The following is a 22,923-nucleotide window of genomic DNA, read 5'->3' on the forward strand; positions in this document are numbered from 1 at the left end:
AGCCAGTAGTGGTTAAGGCACCAGGCTAGAATCCAGGAGATTGTGAGTTCCAGTCCTGCCTTAGACATGAAAGCTGGCCTGGTGAGAGTGGCCAGTAACCACTCAGGGTGGTTGTTGTGGGGAAAATAGGAGAAAAAGTTAGATATGTTTGCCTCCTTGAATTATTTATACAAATAGTAAAGATGGATGTTAGACTTCTATGTAAGACACTAGTTTACAATCCAACACGACAGGAAGTTATCAGACTGGATAATATTGTACTAGACTGATGAGACCTTTGTGCTAAAAAAGGAAATTTTGTTTAATTTTTACTGCAGCATTGTGCCATCTGCAATAGCTAAAAGGCAGAATTCCAGATAATTATTTTGAAGTAATCAGCCAACTATTTAGCTATAAGCTTTAATAATAACACTTGTGAAAGTACAGACAGGCAGTGCCTTGTATATCCAGCAGAGGGCAGTGATAGCCTAGTTTCATTCTAGCTGGTTAAACAGTTCAAAGAACAAAATTATTTTGTATTTCTGCATAACCAATCTGTAGAACCTGTGGTTCCCCCAAAAGAAAATGCAGTAAGCACTATATTCTCTGCATTATAAATTTTCTCTTGATAAACGATGCAGAGAAGCCCTACAGTCAGCACTTTAATTTGATTTTTGCTTTGGAAAAGTGACCAAATGAAAATGGTGGATAAAGGAAAATGGTGGATAAAAATTAGGTTAAGTCATTTGACACTGATTGGCTCTACAACCTCTCTCTCTCTTGGCTTAAATCTTACTTTTGCCATCAGTAACTAATATACTGGACCACTGCTACTTTCATAATGCAGCTATTTACATTAAAGGCTAAATTACTAAGAGTTTGAGAAGTTGGAATGCATAAAATATTGAGGAAGGTGGGAAATAAAGAACAGAAGTAAAGGAGAGAAGCAAGTACAGAAGAATTGCATGGAATAAATGGGCTCATGGAAATATTTCAACCATTTCTAATCCATTGTTCTTCAGATATATTGCCCTATAATTCTTGGAATTCCCAGCCACCTTGGATAAAATGATAAATTCTAGGAGATGCCATACGGATTGCTGTAAAAGCTTCTAAATTTTTTGAACTGAGAATTTCCCCATCCAATTATTTTTCCAGGACACAGCAATCAAGTGTTTCATATTTTTATACAATTACTATTTTTTTTTCCTTTTCATTATTAAACAAAGATAATTCCAAAGCATGTATACAATAAGATTAAACAACAAGAAAAACTGCAGAAGATAATAAAATCCTAGCTTTGCTGGTTATAGAGGGGATGAATCATCTATTATACAAAAGTATACAAAATTGTCAGATATATAAAGACTTAATGCAATGAAAACACACTTTTTCATGTATTTGATGTTGGTAGTGCTGGATTGTGCCTATTTCTGTATATGTTTTTCAATGAACTACTAATAATATAATTTGCATATCCTAGAATGTGTTTAAAACTCACATTCTATTAATAAAACAATGATGGAATCAACATGATTGTCTCTTTGTGCACATAGTAGTAAACTAAGCCTTTGTAAACCATAGTCAGACTTGGATGATTTAGTAAGTCTTACAAAGGTAACTGTTCTTATGCTCCAGCTGTAACACAGCAATTGTCTGGTTCAGACCCAAGATTTCCCAGCCAGATTCCTCCAAGAAGAAGATATTATCCTGCCATAGCCTGCCAGCTGGATGACTTCTCCCCTTTCCATAAAAAAAATAGTATTAACTGACAAATTGTTCTTTCAAAATTCACCCAGTGAGTTGCAAGAAATAATAATACATGTCAAAATTCTGTATTTCCCCCAAAAAATATCTGAGTGTAGATACACACACACACACACACATATACACATACACAAGGTAACAAAGAAAAATAGTCATGGAAAGGATGTGTAGCGTCCATGACAATACTGGACCCTGGTCAAGCAGCATTCCTATGCCATGTCCTGAACAGAAGGAAGTGAATTTAAAATAATCTTTTCTGCCGTCCTCACCACTCTCTGCACAGCCTTCCTGTCCAAAACAGTAATACCTCCAAACCATACAGTAATACAATATGACAGGATGCTTTCAATCATCCCTCTATAGAAAGTGTTAAGGATAGCGGAAGGGAGATGTGCTTTTTTCATACAACACAGAAAAGGCAGGCGCTACTGTGCTCACTTCACCAGTGTCTCACTGGTGAATGAATGAAAGTAATTGCCGAACACAACTGTAATTGAAGATCAATTTAGGGATGGACAGGGTTTCCTTTATTTCAAATTTTCCCACCCTGGTACTTTCCAGGCATCTTGGAACTATAGCTTCCAGATTTATCAGCAAGTATGACCAAAAGGTTTTCAGTGAGCTGCACTCCTAAAACATCCAAAGGGCACCTGGACAAGTTTTATTTCCACTTTTCACCCTTGTCTCAGGGGTGAAATGCTCCCGGTTCGGACCGGATCGCCTGATCCGGTAGTGACGGCAGCGGGTGGTTCAGAGAACTGGTAGCAAAAATCCCTGGCCCCCCCCATTGCCCAGCTGAGCCACGCAATCATCAGAGGCTTTTTTTAAAAAAAAAGTTTTTAAAAGCATTTTTACTACAACCTTTTCGGCTGAAAAGCATTTTTTCGGCCAAAAAGGTTGTAGAAAAAATGCTTTTAAAAGTAAAAAAATAAGCCTCTGAAGATAGTGCGGCTCAGCTGGGATTGTCAAAGGCTTTTAAAAGCATTCTTTCTACAAAAATACCTCTGAAGAGGTTGTAGAAAAAATGCTTTTAAGAGCCTCTGACGATCCAAGCTGAGTTGCCTGATCGGCAGAGGCTTTTTTTTCTTTTAAAAGTGATCCAAACTGAGTTGCCTGATCAGCAGAGGCTTTTTTTCTTTTAAATGCCTCTGACAATCCAAGCTGAGTTGCCTGATCGGAAGAGGGGCTTTTAAAAGAAAAGAAGCCTCTGCCGATCAGGCAATTCAGCTGGGATCGTCAGAACCTTTTGAATTTGAAAGCATTTTTTACAACCTCTTCACCGAATGGTTTTAAAAGTAAAAAAAAAAAAAAATGGCCATGCCTATCCAGTCACATTACCCCCCCCAAGCCATGCCCACAGAACCCATAGTAACAAATTTTAGATTTCACTACTGCCTTGTCTCAATATAAAAAGTTTCCTGAGGAAGGCCCAAAGTAGATAATAGGAAAGAAAGAAAAAAAAATCATAGGTTAACCAGAAGGCAAGTTCAAAAAGTAGAAGACCAGTACAAAAATAGTTAATTTCATTTATATATAAGTTCTCTTATTACATTTGTATGCTGCTAAATCTTTAGATTCATGGCAGCTTTTACTTCCCAGGTGTTTAGTACTGTAATTTGTTCTTTCTATCCAGTAAAATCACAATTTGGTTCCTTTTGAAAACCACATATGCACCCAGTGGCTCAAGTCCTGCATCTCTTTTTTAAAATATTCCAAACAACAAAATGTTGTATCTCAACTGCAAAAGAAAATTCCCTGTACTTCCAATTAATTTCAACAGAATAAAGAACTTGCTATCAATATAATGAATCTCACTCTTCCTGATTTTAATCTGCTATTAAATATGTCTGTAAGAATCCTTGCAGGAAACAGGGCCATTTAAAACAACTGAGATACAATTTTGAGCTTTACATATTACATATATACATCTGTTGTACAGTAGCAGCATAGTGAATAGCAGATATTTAAAAGAAAATATAGGAAGTATGGCACCTAATGAACAGGAGAGATTTTTCAGATTTATAAAAACATTCTTTAAAGTTAGTTAAATGAATTTACTAGGTCATTCCATGACTAAATTTTCAAGATAGTTTAGGATTCATTGCTTTCTTTGTTTTGCTTTTACATCTTGGGTTATATGATGACATAATAGTTGTACCACATCATGAGGTCCAGAGCAGTAGTAATATTGCAACAATTCTTCCCATAATAGTTTTGTCAAAAAAAAAGCATTTTGCAGGATTCATTAAAAAAGAAATGGTTTGGCATCAAACAATTGTAAAAGAGTGTACGAAAATAACACAGCAAACTGAGAGCTGAAGGTATATGAAAGCTCCCTTGGATGTGACAAAAACATTTACAATCTTGGTAAGGTGTAGCATTTTGTTTCTCAGTGGAATCGTGGTTGATTTTGAAATGATGGAACTTATGATAACTTGCAAAGGAAATCTGTAATTATGCACACAGGGTACAGTTTTTCTACTACATTCACTCTGGAGTATTATAAATTCCATCATAAAACAATATTCAAAAGCAAGCAAATAAAGAACCTAGTAATAAAAAAAAAATCTCCTGATTAGGTTTCCTTAACATGATAAGGACTGTCAGAGTTGTATTACAAAAATCTTCATAACATTAAATTGGAGCAAAGAATGTTTTCTGTATCCTTTTGTTGCCCCCTAGTGGTCATCTGGATTTCTGCAGCCTAAATTATCTAGCTCTGAATAAAGGCATCCTTATTATGAAAAAGTGTAGCATGACTATCATGCATAATTACATGCATAATTACTTATAAGACATTCCTTTGAATTTAGCAATTCCCTGCTCTCATCATTCATTAATAAAACACATTGTTTGTATTCAGGCATGTTAAGCAGTAGCTTATTGAGCTATGATTTCTTGATTAAATAAACGATTACGTTTGTAGAACATGTGAGGGCAGAAACCATCATTTCTAAATCACAATGGCTAGATTCACAAAACATTCTAAGTCTAAATCAAGCAACACAGATTATGGATTGTTGCGAGGTTTAAGCCATTGTAGCTTGTTTAGAAACATAATTAGGAGTGTCAAACTTGATTTCATCAAGGGCTGCATCAGGATTGTGTTTGACCTTGGGGGGCCCGGGTGGGCATGGCCAGGGTGTGCATGGCCAGCTCAAAGTCATTCCTGTTTGGGAGGGCCATATGCAGCCCTCCCGAACTCCATTTTCATTGGCAGAGGTTGCAGGAAGCTGTGGCAGCCAAAAACAGAGCTTGAGAGCCCATTTTCTCTGGCAGAAAACTGCGGGCCTGGCCTTCGCTGTTTCCAGGACAGATTTAAGTACCCCGTGGGCCAATCTGCCCCTAGGCCTTGAGTTTGACACCCCTGAGCTAAGACATGGCTTAGTGCAGTGTATGAACCCAATCGGTGAACTTTAATAAAAGATCTTCAGTTAGATGAACTGAAACATTTAGCTCTTTAACAGAAGTGCAAACAACATGCAGCAAAGGAGTGCTACATACCAAATTGGCACCTGATCATTGGGTAAAATGCATCATGGATTTGGTTATTTTTCTCATTCTCTGACTTTTGAAAACTTCATTGTTATTCATGGATTTTCCTGCAGAAGGAGATTTTTTTTCCCCTTCATGGCACCCAGCAAATTATGCAATGGCTTCTGGAGTGACCCTCCATTGCATTTTCCCCCATGCCCTTTTGATTAACAGTAAAGGAGGTTTCATAATGACTTTTCACTCTTGCACATATATTGTACAATTTTCCTCCCATTACCAAATATTTTTACAGCATTGTGACATGAAGCACAATTGACTGAACAATGCTTGAAGTTCTCATCATTGCAAATATTATTTATAATTAGACAAGAGACTTTGCGTCCATCAATTAAGGATCAGTCAGGCTCTCCAGGTTAATATCAGGATCAATGAAACGCAACGTAGGGAGGTGCATTAAGGAGAGGGTATGTGGGGGCACATATAATAATAATAATAATGATCTCATTTGAAGGATTTTCTTCAATCTTAGCATTTCCCTAATATTTTCATCTGAAGCATCCAACTAAGAACTATTTAATCACATGGCTAAAGGGTAGAAGTCTGCTTGAAAGCTACTGTTTGCCTGTCTACTTGGTTCTACCCGCCCTGTTATTTTCTGCTTGGCTTGTTAGCAAACGAAACTATTGTCTCTCTTGCAGCAATTTAGCTTAGATTTGGTGATGGTTGCTTCAAGGACTTTCAAAGGCATTCTCAGAGTTGATCTGTGTCATATTGCAATTTGGCAAAGGAATTGGTTTCCAGATAAGGGACTACCTTGACTTGGCTGAGTAGTTCAGGCTGTACAAGGCTTCCGTTTAGTAGACCAAGATGGATATGAGGATCTTTAGCACGATATTTTGATCTACCATTGCTCTTGGAAACTTAACTGTCTATGATATTGAGGCTGCTGTTAAGAGGTCAGAAGCAGATATTTTTTTGTTGTGAAGAAATTAAGACCATACAATGCTAAGCCATGGTGGTCTTTGTTTGATTTTCGCTTGGTGAAATATATGGACTTAGTTACATATTTGCTTTTTGGCTAGTGTTAGTGCTAGTGTTAGTGTTTTTTTTAGTGTTATGTGGGACACCAGTTTTGTGTTGATGGGTATATTATTCCAGCTATTCTGCAGCAGCACACTTTTTCCAAGAGCTGTAACTACCTTACCAGTAACTTCTAAACAATGCATAAATGAAGAAACAAGTTCCACCTCTCAGATGAGCTGCAGCTGCTACAATATGTAGCAGCTAACTTAGACTTCGGAATTACAGAGTTGGGAAGGACCATTTAGGTCACCCACTGAATTCCCTGCTCAATGCTGGAATCCAAATTAAAACATCCCAGACAGATGGCTGTCGAACTTCCATATGAACACATGCAATGACAGGAAGCCCATCATCTTTCTGGATAATTGGTTCCACTGTCAAACTTGAGTCAAACACTCAAGAAGTGTGCCCCTCACCCACAAATATTCTAGCATTGTTTCATGGAGGCAAGAATAATTTCTAATGAGAAATGGGGCCAAAGAGAACTGTGGAGCTACTGCAGAAACTTCCTAGAAACTGCAATTTAAAGGAAAATGTTGCCCAGAAACAGGTTTGCTGACGTTTCCAATCAGAGCAGAATCTGAAATAAATTGGTTCAGCTCCCTGATATTATGTAGAGATGGATTTGCAGCTAGTCCCAAAGTGGTGCAAATATTCCTCTAGAAATATCCATGGCATTCACATGAATTAGTCGCTGCTTCAGGCAGCAGATTTGGATCTATGAAAAGGGAGGAAAATATTATAACTGTTGTTAATGTATTTGTACTTTCAGGGAAAAAGAAAAACTAATTGGATGCCTGTTCCAAAATAATTCAGGGGGCAGGTGCCATTTTCTGCTCTACCTTGTCCATTCCAGTTTTGAACAATGTGCTTTTAGGATTCAGGAGTCATTTTTTTAATAAATGCAAATTGCAGTAATGCATGATATCTTTCTCTTTTTTCATGTACCAGGATTCAGAACAGATTTCTACTAAATGAATTGGTTTTTGCCATGTAGACATTAAATGAGATGGCAGAAATTTGTGATAAAAAATCACTGTTGTGGTAAAGCAAAGTGTAGTGCTTCAGACTGAAAAGTGGGTATGGACATTTGTGATCCATATATGGTAGACCTGTGAACCCAGGAAAATACACATTTGAGTTAAGGAGGACCCAACAGTTTGTGACAAAGTAATTTGAAGTGAGTGTAGCTCTGCTGGCAGCTTAACTCAAGCAATGAATTCAAAGCCCCATCCCCTTGCACACGGTGGCTTGATTGTATGGATGTGTGTCTGCCCTCTTTACTTTTTTACCTCCATGTGGATGCCCTTGGAGGTTTGAAACCTAGTTTATGTGTTCATCTAGAGTAGAGTTTGTCAACTTTAGCAACTTTAAGAAGTCTGGACTTCTTAAACTCTCTGCTTGCTGGGGGAATTCTGGAAATTGAAACCCGAACATCTTAAAGATGCCAAGGCTGAGAAACACTGATCTTGAGGATGTACAAACACCAGACTTGGGAATGCATAATGGTCCTGATCAGAATTCAGTTTTAAAAAATGCAGATGAAACTTTTGTTAATTTGCTCTGATAAGCTCTGTAGGGATTAAGCAGATGAGGGTGTGTTTAGTAACTGGGTGAATGTTTCTCAGTCAAAGATTAACCTCTTTTGGAATGCTAAACATTGTTCACTGGAGTGACAGCGATGGGAACACTGGAGCATCTCTTTAAAATCCTTCCCGATCGATCGGCTGTGTCTGGATCTAAGAATATGTGGCAATGTTAACAGCGGTTCCTTTCTTGTCCTGCTTCCTCTTGCTTCCTTAATTGAAGTTTGTTTGAAGACATCCTGAGAACACAAACCAAATATTTAGTTGCTGCAAATTGGCACTTCGGATCAATTACTCGTTGATTTGACAAGTGTCACTTTCTCCCCTGGCTATTGCATTCCTTTGGGCTCAGGTATCAGCCTCTTAAAGCGTACGAGTCCCCCTCCATCCCCCAGCTCTGATCTGATGCTCTCTTTGCAAGCACGTTTTTCATCAGGCTCAGCAATCTATCACCCAAGCTGACGAGATTTTCAATGAAGAAAAGTCCTTCTTTGCTAATTCTTTGCGTGCAGGCCAGTGTCTGCCAGGAACTTTCCCTCTCTCCCCCCTGGCTTTCAAAGTTGGAGAAAAATGGGTCTTGTGTCCTTGTGCATTTATCACTTTGGTTAGTCCGTGACTGCAATGCAACAGGACCAGAGTAATTTATTCATTTTAAAATAAGGTAAGGGGACATTTCTACAGAAAGAGATTTCCTGTTCCTCTTGATATCATGAAATTACAGTATTTTGTCCTTGTGTAAACAGCTCCCCAAAGATTTTATAGCCAGAATCTAGATCTTGGTTTGCCTTCTTGTACTATTTGCATTGAGATTAGGTTTCCCAATTTTGTCTTCATACTGTTTGATATCACATTCTTCAACCAGTGTTCTACAGTTTGAGCTTCAGCTGTCATAATTCCTTGTTAACACATCTTTAAAGACCAACTTGGTCAAAATATGGCTTACCTCATAGTAGTCATCTGGGTTGCAAAACTCCAGATCACTACTACATGGCAGCAAACATGTTTGCAAAGATGCATAAAATGTATGCTGCATTTTATGTTTGTCTGGAAATATGGACTTGGTATGACTTAGTATTCCTTCTCTACATTTTTTGCTACGCTTGCCAGGAAAGGAGCTGATTAGAACTAGTACTTCCAGTGTTATGTCCTTATAAGGACATCCGCCCGGATTGGTTGCCAGCCACCGGGCGGGAAAGTTTGAATCCCTGTCAGGGGCGGTGCGACTGCCGGAGCGAATATAAGGAGAGCTCCGGCAGCGCGGCAACAGTCTTGTCTTGTCTTATACCTTGTAACTAATAAAGTTACTTAATGTATCGAGCTGGTCACGTCTTCATTTCCTGCGCCTGATCTAACATCCAGACCTTAGCTTTAATGAATTTTAGAAGAAACAGAAAATCTAGATTTTCTCCCAGGGGGAGAGCCTTCTCTGTGACGGCGCCCACCCTCTGGAATAACCTTCCCCCAGAGTTACGTATAATAACAGACCTCCGGATTTTTCGTTGGGCCCTGAAAACCTATTTATTTCAACTAGCTGGGCTGGCTTGAGCTAAATTTTAAATTGATTTTAAATTGGGTTGTTTTAATTTACGGCCAGAATATTTAATTATTTTAATACTGTTTTTTAAATTTTGTATGCTTTGTTTTTACTTAGGCTGTGCACCGCCCTGAGTCCTATTTGGAGAAGGGCGGGATAGAAATTTAAACAAATAAATAAATAAATAGATTAGCCCTATCTGATGAAATTACTAGGTTCACTTGAAAGCTGATTACTTTGATTGGAAAGAATTTAAACAAAAGCCATTTCCTCATCATTAATTTATGGTGTCCTAGGACACCAGTCCTAGGTGTTCCAGCCACTTCTGTGGTGATATAAAATCCATTCTTTAGTAATACATTGACATAGCAATAGTTAAATGACAATTCACATAACCAGTGGAGAAATGGCCTAAACTGAGTCATTAGATGGTTCATCTTTAAGATCTTGCCAGCTATCTATGATAATTATCTATGATAGTTATAGGTAGGAAGTAGAGCTTGTTTTAAAATAATTTCCACCAAATACGTTCACTGTTTGGACATGGAAATGTCAGTTTTATACCATGTGTTACTCAGTTACACACAAAAGATGTTAGTTCTGATGCAAAGACATCACCTGCCCCACTTTAATCTAGAGCTTTAATATTTCCTATGGGTACACAATCTCATAGAGAAGGATAAAATAGTGTAAGGAGGAAAATAGCAAAGCCAGTGTGATTTTTATTTAGTGCAACTCAAGAAATTGGGTGGGGGAGAAGCAGGGAAGAGGTGTCAATCAAATTGCAGCAGGTGCAATTATTTTGTGAACTGAAGTGCAATGTGGCAATTGAGATGCATCTCCAAAGTAAATCAATTTTTAAAAAATCTAGGATTGCGTATTTGGATACTGATCAGTGCAACTTTGATCAGAAAAATGTCTTTCTGTTCCGTCAATGTTTGTTGTCATACAGCTAAAGGCAAAAGATGCTATTTGCTTTTGCTCTGTCCTTGCGTAATGTTGCTTGGCAGCAGAAGCCTAGGCAAAGTTTTACACTGGATCCAGATGGATGATCCCTTTCATTCCTTGAGGCCAGGCCCCTGGAAGATACCATTGCTTAATGCACACCTATTGAGCCAGCCCCTTGTTTATTTGTTTGTCAGTTTAGGCTCTTGTTATAGTCTTGTTCTTTTTCTGCCCTGATGCTATTTTTTGTATAGTCTGTCTAAATACATAGGCTGTTTTTATTATTTTCCCACTTTAAGTCAGCCTGGAATCAGGCAGTTTCTAAATCTAATCAATCAATCAATCAATCAATCAATCAATCAATCAATCCTTTGTCTAAATGAGTGCTTATATGTAGATTTCCATACAGTCAGAGTATCCAACCTCTTTTGTCCTAGTCCTTTAGACTGCTTTGCACACCAACTAAGTTGCTTGTCTATAGACTCCTGAAGAGAACTATAGATGAATTATAGATCAAGCACAGCTAAAGGACTACAACTTTGAGAAGATTCTGAATATGTACTTATATTTATATTCTTTATTTAATGTAATAGGAAGGACTGCATTTTAAAATCCTGGTGGATAGGATTTAGGCAAGCTTCCCATGATCCTCCAGCAGGGTAGTTTGTTCTAATGTCAAAGATGGAATATATTATACACTAGGTCTATAGGGTGCTCCAGAGCAGTCAAGAATGTGAACACCCATTATGCAATTCCAGGAAAAAGCACTATTGCTTTGTATATCCAGCTATACACTGCCTGTACGAACATTGTGGACAGTTTTTCCCGGAGACTTTGGACCTGGCTCTGTTTGTCATCCAGTACGCTGGCTGTATGGAAAATGGCAGTTTATGGGAGGTTGAATGGAGCCGGTATCTATCATCGTTTCACCACCGAATGGGATGCACCATCTTCCCCATGGCCAGTTGGCCGACCAGCGTGAGAGGCTGGTTGGAAGATTACCCTGAGCTGGTTGGAACATTGGACTCCACCACTGCCGTGAGAGGACAGTGGAGACTCTCTCGTTTATGGTCAACCTGCCTTGTTTTCCCGGACAATTTTGGACTATCATAATGGAGCCCTTGGCCATGCCTCACTACTACCTCAGGGCTTTTGATGTATTTAAGGTCTCAGCTTCTTGGTCTGCGAGACTCCCCCCTCTCGCAAGCCTGGCCCTCCATGTTATCGAGGGCCTACCTCAATAACGGGCTTTGGAACCGAGAGAGGTGGCATGTGGCGAAGAGGGGGTTGAGGGGTTTTCTATGTAAATTTTTGGAAAAAATTTTAAGGGGTCCCGGGGGGGAGGGTAGGATTCGAACTAGAGTAGTGGGTTTGGGGGATAACCCACTAAGGGGAGGGTCGGGCCTGGCCATGATGCGTGGCAGGGGGGGTGGGGGATCCGGGGGTGATGGGGGGGTCAAGCTTGTCCAGATTGTGTTTTTACCATCGGTACTGTGAGTGGGAGGGGTAGATATGGTGGGAGCAAGGGGCCATATCATGTGGAGGGAGCGCGTGCCCACTGTCTTCGAGCGGTGGTGCACTCCGGCCCCCAAGGCTCCACTCATTCTCCAGGTTGCACAGACCCTCAGGGCCTGGGCCTGCAACGGATTTTGTGCAATGCCAGGTCTGTAGTAAATAAAGCCCCCCTCATTTGTGATCTTATTCAGGAGGGGGGAGTGGACCTGGCTGGTATTACGGAGACCTGGTTGGGCCCGGAGGGAGGGGTCCCTCTGGTAGAAATGTGCCCACCAGGCTTCCACGCATTCCATCAGCTGAGGTCACAGGGGAGGGGTGGGGGAGTAGCAGTTATTATTAGAGAAGGCCTTAGGCCGAGGGAGGCCACTGTCCCACAGACGGCCAGCTGTGAGTCTCTCCTTGTGAAGTGGGGTCATGGGGTTCAGATGGGTTTGCTGATCACGTACCTGGCTCCCTGCCACGTGGCAGCAGCTCTGCCCGAGCTTCTCAATGTTATTGCCGCAGTGGCGGTTGATATCCCCAGACTTATGGTCATGGGGGATTTCAACCTGCCGTCCGTGGGTGAGGCATCTGAGGCGGCTCTGGAGTTCATGGCTTCCATGACGGCTATGGACCTAACCCAGTTAATTCATGGCCCTACACACGTGTGGGGAAACACGCTGGACTTGGTTTTTGTCTCTGGACAGTGGCTGAGTGATCTCGAGATAGGGGATATAGTCATCGAGCCTTTGTCATGGTCGGATCACTCTCTCCTTCGCCTTGACCTTCAAACTGCTGCAGCCCACCACAGGGAGGCGGAACCGACAAGATGGTACCGCCCCAGGCGCCTGATGGAACCTGACAGGTTCCAGATGGAGCTTGGGCCAATCCCCGAGGATCTGGCTCACACCTCGACTGGAGACCTAGTGGCCGCCTGGGATAGGGCGGCCACTGGAGCTCTGAATTGAGTCGTGCCTTTGCGGCCTCTGATCCAGTGCCGATCTCACCTGGCTCCTTGGTTCACCGAGGAGCTAAGGGAGATGAAGCGCCGGAAAAGACGCCTAGAGAGTAATTGGAGGTCCAGTCATGCTGAATCTGACCTGACACTGGTAAGATCTCATATTAAGAATTACCTAGTGGCGATAAAAGCAGCAAAATGTACTCATTTTGCTGCTCTTATTGCATCATCAGATAATCGCCCGGCCGCCCTGTTTAGGGCGACCCGCTCCCTGCTCCACCAGGAAGCACGGGAGGACCCCTTGGAGGGAAGAGCCGAGGATTTTGTTCAGTATCTGCATGACAAAATCACTCAGATTCGGGAAGATCTGGACTCCGACTGGGTAGATCCAGTGGGGATGACGGAGGCAGGCCCTGAGAATGTTATGTGGGATGGGTTTGATCCTGTGACCCCTGAGGATGTGGACAGGATTCTGGGTAGACTGAATGCGACCACATGTTTGTTGGACCCGTGCCCCTCCTGGTTAGTGCTGGCTTCCCGGGAGGTGATGTGAGGCTGGCTCCAGGGGATTATAAATGCTTCATTGGGCGAGGGTGTCTTTCTCGCCACTTTGAAAGAGGCGGTGGTGAGACCTCTCCTCAGGAAGCCTTCCCTGGACCCGGCAGTATTGGCTAACTATCGTCCAGTCTCCAACCTTCGCTTTGTGGTGAAGGTTGTTGAGAGTGTGGTTGCATGACAGCTCCCCCAGTACCTGGATGAAACGTTGTATCTAGATCCGTTCCAGTCGGGCTTCAGGCCTGGGTACAGCACGGAAATGGCATTGGTCACGTTGGTGGATGATCTCTGGAGGGCTCGGGACAGGGGGTGCTCCTCTGTCCTGGTCCTGTTAGATCTCTCAACGGTTTTTGATACCATCAACCATGGTATCATGCTGCACCGGTTGGAAGAGTTGGGGATGGGAGGCACCGTACTACGGTGGTTCTCCTCCTTTCTCTCCGACCGGTCGCAGTCTGTGTTGATGGGGGGGCAGAGGTCAACCCCGAGGCCCCTTATATGTGGGGTGCCACAAGGATCGGTCCTCTCGCCCCTTTTGTTCAACATTTATGTAAAGCCGCTGGGCGAGATCATCCGTGGTTTCGGGGTGGAGTACCATCAGTACGCTGATGACACCCAGCTGTACATCTCCACCCCAGACCACCCCAACGATGCCCTTGAAGTGATGTCCCGGTGCCTGGAGGCCATACGGATCTGGATGGGGAGAAACAGGCGCAGGCTCAACCCATCCAAGACCGAGTGGCTGTGGTTTCCGATGTCCCGATATAATCAGCTGGTGCCATCGCTGACTATTGGGGGCGAATCATTGGCCCCCACGGAAAGGGCTCGCAACTTGGGTGTCCTCCTGGACTCACAGCTGTCTTTAGAAGAGCACTTGACGGCCGTGACCGGGAGGATTTTTCATCAGGTTCACCTGATTCGCCAGTTGCGTCCCTTTCTAGATCGGGACTCCTTACGCACGGTCACTCATGCCCTCATCACTTCCCGTCTGGACTATTGTAACGCTCTCTACATGGGGCTCCCCTTGAGGAGCACTCGGAGGCTCCAACTGGCGCGGCCACGTGGGTGGTGACAGGAGTGACGTGGCGCTCCCATGTAACACCTCTCCTGCACGAGCTGCACTGGCTCCTGGTGGTCTTCTGAGTGCGCTTCAAGGTTTTGGAGTGCTCCATGGCTCCATAGGATGTGGTTATTTACGGGACCGCCTGCTACCACCAATAGCCTCCCACCGACCAGTACGCTCCCATAGAGAGGGGCTCCTCCGGGTGCCGTCGGCCAAACAATGTCGACTGGCGGCCCCCAGGGGGAGAGCCTTCTCTGTGGGGGCACCTACTATCTGGAACGAGCTCCCCCCGGAGATACGGAGGATCCCGGATCTGCGTACCTTCCATCACACGCTCAAGACTTTCCTATTTCATCAAGCCGGCCTGACCTAAATCTTTCCCCTTTTTAAATGGAAATTTTAAATCTGGTTTTAAATTATTGGGGTTTTAAATTTGTTCAGCCAAATTATTTAATTCGTTTTAATCTATTTTAAATTTTGTATTTATATGTTTTATTCTATGGCTGTTCACCACCCTGAGTCCTTCGGGAGTAGGGCAGTATACAAATTCAATAAATAATAAATAAATAAATAAGATATTATTAAAAGCTGCAGGTTCTCACTCTCACGTACTTCAAAATAATTTTGGGAGACAATCCAAAATCCTACAGGATTCTGTTATATACAAAGGAATCCACTATAACCGCAAACTGTACAGATGGTATAGTTAGTATAAACTAATGATTCTTAGGGCAAACTTTTACTCACCTTGCTGCAAAATTGTTATTATTTATTAAATTTTAACATATACTTGTGTTACTTTCACATGCATATGGGCAGAGATATTCCTTCCTTCCAAAAGACAACATAAAGGTGATTTCAGAGCTTTTTTCTTTTTTTTAGTACAGTACATGCCTATTTAATCTTTTGCGATAAACAAAGGCCACTGGAATTGACATTTCAATATCATTTTTTATTTGTAGTGGGGCAGAAGCAAGATCCATTTCAAGAAATGTTATGGATACAGTGTCATAATATTACAAGTTAAGAAGCTAGAGTCTTGCCTGTTCTCTCAGCTCCCCTCCCCCAATTCAAATCAACACATGCCACTTCAATATCTGTGCTTAAGGTACCACTGTGTGCTAAGGCTTATTGTTAACTTTGATCTAAAAAATATGTGTCATTGGAGAATGGAAATTGGACTGCTATCTTTGATTGGCACTTCGGTAAACATAATAAAAAAAGGAAGCAAAGGCAGAGGATAGAGAAGGATGGGGGGTTGTGAAAAGGATAGTTACTAAGGTTGTATATTGCACATTGCAGTAGTGATCATCACAGGCAGGAAAAGACAAAGTGTTGTGTCATAGGTGCTTTCAATTCAAATAGAATGCCATTTCATTTCCCCCCCCCATTTATAGTAATATTATACTCAATCTCTAGATACTGGGAAGCATGTTATGGTAAACTGAATGGGTGTTTTACATTCTCAAACTAAACTGGGATCATCCCAAAGGAGGCACCCACTCATTATTTTATTTATTTTATTATAGTTATATTCCATGGCCACTATAAAATGACCCCTGGCAGTTTACAAGTTATTCAAAAACAGAGGCACATCTGATTAAAAATCTCTAGAATTCATACAGCATAAAATAACAAAACACTATATTAATTCAATGTATTCAATATAAATATATTAATAATCTTAAACAAAAAAGCTCTATGTGTGGGGGGGAGCTAGTCTGTTTTCAGCTAGAAGACTGTTTTCACTGGAAGACCACCAAGGGCTGATGTTGCTACTGAAAGCAGAATCTTTACCTCAACCCCCTTTACATCCTGAAAGGGACGAATTATTAATTCTTTGTCCCAAATTGATCTTATTGATCTGGCCAAATCTAGTTGGTTTAAGCAGACCTAGAAATACCCGAGTACCAAGCCATGAAAAAGGTTTACAGATGAAAACTAGCACTTAACATTGTACCCAGAACAATCAGGAACCATGTGCAATGCATGTGAAAGCAGGCAGGGCTTCCCCAGATCATGCAACCCTGTAACCCAAAATATTCCCATTATGCTGATGTTCAATGTATAGTAGCCCAAAACCTGTTTTTAAGTGTAGGTCCTAGAATCTCCTATTTCTTTTCTATGCTTTTATGTTAAATAAGGACATGTGGAATTTCACTGTCACAGCAACACAACACTTTTGGGATTCCTCTGGTGTTGTATTTTTACTGCTTCAATGTTGGGCAGCGAGGGGCAAAGCTGCATGAAATCTCCCCGCTCCAAGGAAAATAAAGAGGTTCAAACATAGTAGCTTCATTTTTTTAATGCACACAATTTTGTGTTTGTCTTTATGTAGACCATCTACACATGTACAATGGCTATTTTACATACGGTAGTTGAGGAAGCAGATGATGGGGCTCTTGCAGATCTGGAAAAATCATCCATTGAATTGAAGACAATTTTACAATAAAGGTGGCAGAAATTTTAGGTGTTGTCCAATGCTCATCTAGCTTTTAAACTGCAGAATGTCCATGAATTCGGTTTCTGGAAACCTTATCAAATTCTCTGCAATTCTAATACTTCATTTGAGGCAGACTGGATCAGCTTCTGTAGTGTCTGATGTGTCAAGAAAACTCATATGTTTAGAAGGTTTGATTTAGTGCAATCAACACGAATGTATTAATTTGACTGTATACAATGAGTTTTCTATCCCAAGAGCAACATGTGAAACATCTGCCATCTGGGCATCGTAAGGATTTTCATGAAACCGCTGGCCTCCCTTCTAAGATTGTGCCTCTCTCCCCTGAGTGCCAACTTTCTTATGTGCTCCACCCAACTGCCTCATTCTCTTTTGTTCTTTGAGTGTCAGAGGGAGGGGTAGAATGGAAGAATGAAAACAAGAACAAAACACAATAGGTGCAGAAAGAGAAAAATAGTATTTTCTCTCCATTTTGGTTTTGTTCACAAGCACTACCAGTCCTGCTCCCAACCACTTTTCCCTATTGAAATTTGTTTTAAGAAAGATTTTTCCTTCCTATTGAAGAGATTCATTCTTTGTCTGCTGGAATTGTGTGGTCCCTGATTGTTATTTGCATTTGATAAGCAAAGAAACAGCAGTGTAGTACAAAACAGTAAAATTGTCAACCAAATCTTGTGATTACTTTCATGATACTAGAATGGAGTATTGCAGGCTAACTCTGCCCACAACCAGGAGTTCAATCCTGATGGGCTTGACATTGACTCGGCCTTCTATCTTTCCAAGGTTGGTAAAATGAGGATCCATATTGTTGAGGACAATATGATGGCTCAGTAAAACATTCAGAAAGTGCTGTAAAGCACTATGAAGTGTCATATAATTCTAAATGCTATTGCTATCTTGATTTCATTTTCTTCCTAATTTGACAATTTGAACCTGGGTCCACAAATGCTTTTTGTCAAAATAAAGCTGTTGATTTTAAAGATTCTATAAAATTCTTCATATAATAAGATTTTCCTCTGAACATCTGAACATTAGAAAACTATGGGGTATATGGACAAGGGGAATATGTGAACGAAGGAAAGATAGAAGATTATAGAAAGTATAGAAAGAATTAATAAATTATCTGTTCAAGTTGCAGGACTAATAAGTAATAAGAGGTGAAAATGTCTTTAATTGGAAAAAAAACTCTCATTCCAAATTTGAAAAATCTATACAATACAATACACATTTTCAAAATTCAAAAATGAATTTCAAAAACTAACCAAGATAGTTTAAATTTCCATCCTAATGGCATATTTTTACTTTTGGAATAATAATCTAGTTCTCGTCTCCAACAACTTTCCCAGGTCAAACTTTTAGCAAACATTAGCAAATTTTCCAAGCAACTCAGCAAGGTCTGCTTAAAAAGGTACCATTTTGAATCTCTCTTCTATTTTTCAGCTCCTGATGAAAGAAGTTCCAACTCAGGGTACCAATTCCTGTCACTCAGCACACACACCATTCTCCATACAGCCTGACAGCTCCATTAATCATCCCCAGACACTTTCTGCATCATTAGTAGCACGAGAAACTTTCCCAAACTGGATCTTCATAACAACCTAAGATCAACATATTTTAGCTGCCTCCTCCTTTGCTTTCCATGGTGATTGCTGCAGCTCACCAAGGATGTCCTTTTAATGACTCCATTTGGGTTGGATACATTCAGCAAAGGTGTGGTAAGAAGGTTCTCAGAGTTTGCTGCTTTTAGTAAAACGCTGTCCTGCTGCAGACTCAGAAATGTTTGGTGCTGAAACCTGGCTAGACACGCTGGGAGAGCAGGTTATCAGGATCAGATAGTATTAATTTAACCCTGAAATTGATTTATTTTGACCAGCTTTGTCCTTTGGGCTATACATTTACCTGCATATGTTTACATGTGCAGATGGAACGAGAAAAGAAATGCTGCATCCTGGAATGATTGGGATTTAAATAATAATGCTTTTTTCCTCCTTATCCCCTTATTTTCTAACCCTCTCCCTATCCCCAAAGGATATCCAGAGTCCTCAGGGAGAAGGGCGGTATACAAATTTAAAAATAAATTTAAAAATAGATGCATACAGAAACACTCCAAAAATCTCCTTTCATATCCTGATAGCTAGCAACATCTCTGTAGGCTAACCCATGGTGGCTGGGAGTCCTAAATGTTTCCCAGATTTCTTTATCTTTAACCCACATACAGCAAGCAAAAAATACACTCCTTTTGTTAATGTAATGTATATCAGCAATAACAAAAGCCATTTCTGTTGGAAACCTGCATGATTTAAAAAGCAGCAGCTGTGGGCATTAATAAAAAGTCCATTTAGGAAGCTCACACTGTCAAAGCTTCTGGATATCTGCCTGCCTGTATGAAAGGGTTTCCTTCTCCATCTTGCTGCACCAGTGGCACGTCTTATTCTAACCACTTGATTTATGTTCTGCAATTAATTGACTTCCTTGCTTCCCCATGACGGAAGGTGGATACTTGGAGTACCTCAATAAGGAGCAATGATGAATGGGGTCAGTTGCAGGAACACCACTTCTCTGACTTTGGAGCACCTTTTCTGCTGCATTTTTCCTTAATAAACCAATGCATTCAGTGAGAGGTCAGAGTGTAGTATATAAATATTTTGATGCCAGATTATCTTGGATTTCTTCCTGCCACAGTTTATTTTGCAATGGCTCTCCAGCAGTGGTGTCAGACTGTGGTTAGATGGCTTGTCAGTACAATTTCTCGTCACTGTCAGCAGAGATGCCTGTTTTTCTGGCGGGGGAGAAAAGGAGATGAGTAGAGACCATGAAGCCAGCAGGAAGTTTCCCTTCCCTAAAGAACTATTGGCTATGTGTGACGGTAGACCAATAGGATTCAGGGTTCTTTTTTTTTCTTTTTTTTTACTTTTGAATTGCCCCCACAGCTCCTGTTAAATGCAATATACCATGAGCATTCTAGCATAGGCTAGCATGAGATATTCAAATGTTAAATGTGACAAATTAAAGTGAGAAAAGTAAAGTAAAATGCTGGCCAGATGTTCTATTTGAATAACAATTACCAATTTGACAAGTGATTTTATCAGGCCCTGACACAATTGATGGAGAGCTATTACAAAATATCAGATACTGATTGGTGGACTCACCTGCTTTTTCAATCTTTCCACCCATTCTAGGAAAGGAGGGACCAATAGATTTCATTTCCATGAGTAGTGCTTTGATGACAAATGAACTATTGATGCACCTTTTAAAGAAGTCCACTTTTGGAGATTCACCAGTATTTGACACATTCCCAGCTGGTACAAAAAGCAAAACTCTTATCAGTTTCCACAGCTAGAAAGGCAGGCAGACAGGCTACCCTTTCATTAGTGTGTGGTGAACTTTTAAAAATATCTAGCATTTACCGGTCCACCAGTGGATGAGCAGGGTGGAATTCAATGCTTTACTGTTGTTGTTGTTTTTACTAACAATCACTTCTCCAAACCTGTGATGCACACTGATTTGTACATGTGCATAGGAGTCAATAAACCAATGCTTCAGTACACTGCTCATGAGAAGATAGAAGGAAGCCACGTGATGTTTATTTCTTGGCACGTAAAGCACAGCAATGGTCAAGCTTTATGTGGGCGTGTTTCTTTCCTAGGATACAAATATCAAAAAATAGCTAAGAGGTAGAAACCAGTGACCAAGGAGAGAGGTGTGCCAGTTACTCCACACAATGACCAACAGGAAAGGAGATGTTAATGAGATAAAATGGAATGGAATGGGAGAAGGGAGGGGAGAGGAAGGGAGGGGAGGAGAGGAGAAGAGAGAGAAGAAGAGAAGAGAAGAGAAGAGAAGAGAAGAGAAGAGAAGAGAAGAGAAGAGAATAACTTTATTGTCATCTGGAATGTACACTAATCGGCATACATAAAATGAAATTTCATTGCATATAGGTCTCAAAGGTTTACCACCTCCAATATACACCACATAACCATGACAGAATGAATGAATGAATGAATGAATGAATGAATGAATGAATGAATAAATAAATAAATAAATAAATAAATAAAGTTAAATAATGCATATACCCACAAGTATGACACAGAAAAACAACACAGGCTTGTTAGGATGTATACATGTACATAGTGAGAAAAACAAATCTTCAGAGTTTACCAGATGGATGGCATAGGAAACAAAGCTGTAACAAAGCTGTTACAGAATCTGATAGTCCTGCTAGAAATATTTTGAAACCTCCTCCCAGAGGGAAAAAACAGAAACAGACTGTAAAGTGGGTGTGTGGAATCTCTAACAATGCTTTGAGCTCTAAGCACATAGCCCTTATAAGCAATATCCTGAATAACAGGAAGCGAGCTTCCTATAATCTCCTTGGCTGTCCTTACGACTCTCTGTATGGACTTTCTATCTGAGGCACTGCTGCCACCAAACCAAACAGTAATGCAGTTCGTTAAAACGCTTTCCATCGTGCCTCTGTAAAAAGTGGCAAGACATAAGGACAAAGATGTGCTCTTCTCATTCAACGCTGCTTTGCACACTTCATTAAGGATGAATTAAAGTGGTGTTGAAACAGAACCCCAAAGTGTCATTGTAGGCTGCCTTTATGTTAGGACAAAGAGAAGCTGAGAATAGTTACTTGTATGTCCAAGCACTTTCAATATAATTGATGAAGCACTGCCTGCCCATGGTTAGAATCCAGTGGAGAAAAAACATCTTTATACAGTTTATATTGTATAAACTTATTTATAATAAATTAATATAATAAACTTATTATTCTAGTATTCATGGGCATTAGCTGTGGTGATTCTTAAGGATGTAGATTGCTTTTATAGCAAGAATTGGTGCATTCATGATTATTAATGATTATTGTCAGAATGGGATATAGATTCAAAAGCATTCTACCCCCAAATGCCAGAAACATCCCTGAGAATAGTGATCAATTTATGGGGTTTAAAGCCTATTCTCTTGAAGTCATCTGAGACCACAGAGCATTTTCTCTCTTAGATATGTTGAAGCAAGTCCACCCACCATTTGCTACCATTCAAGCAGTAGACCATGTAAGTTTCTCTCCTAAATTGCAGGTTCCTTGGGAAATCACTCACTGCAAATGTCTGACTAACCTGGCCAAACTAAGACAATTGGCAGATGTGCAAAAGTTGAATTCAAGTATCGTCCTAATTCCAGCCCATAAAAATGTTATTATAATGATAGTTTAAAGTGTTTATATCATTAAAATGATATGTGAATTCAGAGACATCTGGTGCTGGGTAAGATTTGAACAAGATCCAGAGCATTTGCCATCCACAGCCTCAGGAAGTAATGCGGAGCAGCCTGTTCTGGATAATTATTTTCTTTGCTTGTTTGTTTGCAAACACATAATCTTTCCACATTTCACATAACAGTCAGTTTGCCAACAGTTCAAACATTTGTCCACACGTAACTGGGATTAAGGAACATTCAGACTAGTAGCAGGATTTCTAAGCAAAGTTGAACAAAATCATATGTTGGGCTTTCAAAGCACACTGCTATGCTTGTCTCTGCTTCCAAACCAGATCTTCCTTAAACCAACAGTTACCAGAATGTTCCAAGTATGAGTCTCCTACCCAGTCATCAAACCAGATAGGAACTGACCTTAACTGGCAGAAAAGGAGTGATTTTCCATCAATCATCAAGCTTCTTACTTAATTAAATATTGGTTTCCCCTTCCTTTGATTAAAGAAGATCTTGGAAAAAATTCTCCTCATCTTCCTTGCTGCAAAGGAAGCTGTTAATTAGAATTAATTAGGATTTATTTTATTTTCAAAGAGGTGGGCTGCTATTTAAGAAAAACAGCTCAAGGTTTACCATTTCAAGATTTAATTTCTCAATGAACAATAGCATTGGAAGTGATGAGAGTTGGGAAGCCCCCTAATCCAAGATCAGATTCTTTACTCCAAAGGCCACCACATAAGATTATTCAAGGGGAAAGTATTTTTAACTGGTCTCTTAAATCCTTCTTTTTAT

General features: G+C 40.6%; 1 protein-coding gene across 1 annotated transcript in view; it reads left to right on the top strand.

Annotated features, from left to right (window-relative positions):
• The window catches only part of DCAKD (dephospho-CoA kinase domain containing), a 39,825-nt gene extending 21,288 nt beyond the window's left edge, over positions 1 to 18,537 (top strand). Inside the window, exon 6 of the mRNA XM_034416017.3 lies at positions 18,361 to 18,537. Coding sequence (XP_034271908.2) covers positions 18,361 to 18,522 — 162 coding nt within the window. The 3' untranslated portion in view covers positions 18,523 to 18,537. The remainder of the gene's footprint in view (positions 1 to 18,360) is intronic.
• Positions 18,538 to 22,923: the final 4,386 nt, after the last annotated feature.

The sequence above is a fragment of the Pantherophis guttatus genome, chromosome 4 (assembly GCF_059756535.1).
Source record: "Pantherophis guttatus breed Tessera chromosome 4, ASM5975653v1, whole genome shotgun sequence".
Classification (NCBI taxonomy): Eukaryota; Metazoa; Chordata; class Lepidosauria; order Squamata; family Colubridae; genus Pantherophis; species Pantherophis guttatus.